This window comes from Branchiostoma floridae, chromosome 19 (genome assembly GCF_000003815.2).
Source record: "Branchiostoma floridae strain S238N-H82 chromosome 19, Bfl_VNyyK, whole genome shotgun sequence".
Classification (NCBI taxonomy): domain Eukaryota; kingdom Metazoa; phylum Chordata; class Leptocardii; order Amphioxiformes; family Branchiostomatidae; genus Branchiostoma; species Branchiostoma floridae.
Window position 1 is genome coordinate 6,998,974 of NC_049997.1, and position 1,860 is coordinate 7,000,833.

The following is a 1,860-nucleotide window of genomic DNA, read 5'->3' on the forward strand; positions in this document are numbered from 1 at the left end:
CTATACAGATCGGATCTGATGATCTAGGAGATAGAGATCTGGGTACCCAGTTTCCTGTAACCATGGGGGCCCGTCCGCCATTTACCGGGGACACCCGGGCCTACAAAGGACGCATCGCCCACATGCAGGTACACTTCTCTTTCATACTTCATGTATGTTTGTGGGTTGTCATATATAGTTTAGGACCAAACGTCGACGTATGGAAGCATTTGCCAAAGAGAATGGCATTTGACGGAAAATAATAACTAGTAACAGGAAAAGTTGAAGCACAAAACAAGAGCACAAGATCGGTAACATGACAGGATTTGGACCTTTACATCTGGTTTCTGGGACGAACACCCAACGACCCCACTAATATATACAGTAGTTATACTAGTAGTAGTGCTAGTAGTAGTATCAATATTAGTACTATTAGTACTGATTGTAGTAGTACTAGTAGTAGCACTTCTAGTAGTAGTTGTAGTAGTAGAAGTAGTAGTAGCAGTACTGTAGTAGTAGAAGTAGTAGTAGATACTCCTTACACTTCCTTGGTCTATCTCGACCTCTGTTGGTTGGTAACAGCAATTTAGAGATAATGTTGATGTAGACACTGGCCCTTTCAACGCTATAGACAGAGGAAATGTTAATAACTAAAACCCACCGATGTCCTTCAGGTTTACAACATCGCCCTGACCCAGGCTCAGATCCAGGAGGCCATGTACCGCACCAGGTACGCCCGCAAGTAAAACAGGTTCAGGTAAGACTATTCAGATTATTGACAATCTTATTTTTTGTGCTGGCAATAAAAGTTTTACTGTGATTCAGAATGACTTCTACCATCACGGATCAGCCAAGGAGGTTTTCTCAAGGCGATGAAACAGGCCTCGAAATTCATTTTTTGGGATTAGGTGCACCCTGGTGCATCCAGCTTAAAAAATTGGGTGCACCAAAAATTTTTGGGGTGCACCACTTAAATGAAAGTAGAATGTCAGAAAAACCAAATAACAAAACTTTAAGTTACAAGCTATCAAATTACCATGACAGACATTTTTATTATCTTTCTAACACTTGGATGTCAAGAATATGATGTACACTAGTATACTTGATATCTTTACATGCATAAACCTAAGAAAATATTTGGGTGTACCCTGTCCACCCACAGAAAATTATTTGGGTGCACAGCTCCAATTTTGGGTGCACATGCACCCATTATTTCGAGCCCTGTGAAACCTTCTTGGATTAACAAAGAATTTTGTGTTTTCCAGCCAACAATCAGAAGAGGTTGTGATGATGGTGGAGAAGTGAAGCTCGCGATCGGCTTGTCTGATTCATCTTACAGCATCTTTAGTCGCATTTATACAATGGTGTTAATGTAGTGGTTTAAGGGCGTTTTAAGCGACGCATAACAGTACTTAAATCGTTTTATACTTAACCATGTAGATCTAGAGCATTTTAGTATACGTTTTGAGCTACGCATAACATGACTTTAATCGTTTCGTACTTAATCACGTAGATCTTGAGCACTGTTAGTGGACGTTTCTAGCTACGCATAGTAAAATTTTAATCGTTTCATATATAGGCACGTAGATCTTGAACATTGTTAGCAGTAAAGGACGTTTTGTGCTACGCATACAATAACATGACTTTAATTGTTAATACATACATAATCACTTAGATCTAGATAAAACATTGTTAGCACATTTACATTGTCGTTTATAGTAGGGATACCTTAAACAGGATTAACATTTTGTTACGTTATCGCGTTATACTATAAATTTGAAACAGTAACAATTTACTACATGCAAGTATGTAGCTGGGGATAAGGTAGTATAGACTAACAGTCTAATATCAAGAAATACCATCTTTAAAATCTCTAACCTA

At 38.5% G+C, this 1,860-nt stretch overlaps 1 protein-coding gene across 1 annotated transcript in view; it reads left to right on the forward strand.

Moving 5' to 3' along the window:
- The window catches only part of LOC118406932, a 1,385-nt gene extending 651 nt beyond the window's left edge, over nucleotides 1-734 (forward strand). The window contains exons 2-3 of the mRNA XM_035807336.1: nucleotides 9-128; nucleotides 654-734. Coding sequence (XP_035663229.1) covers nucleotides 9-128; nucleotides 654-725 — 192 coding nt within the window. The 3' untranslated portion in view covers nucleotides 726-734. The remainder of the gene's footprint in view (nucleotides 1-8; nucleotides 129-653) is intronic.
- Nucleotides 735-1,860: the final 1,126 nt, after the last annotated feature.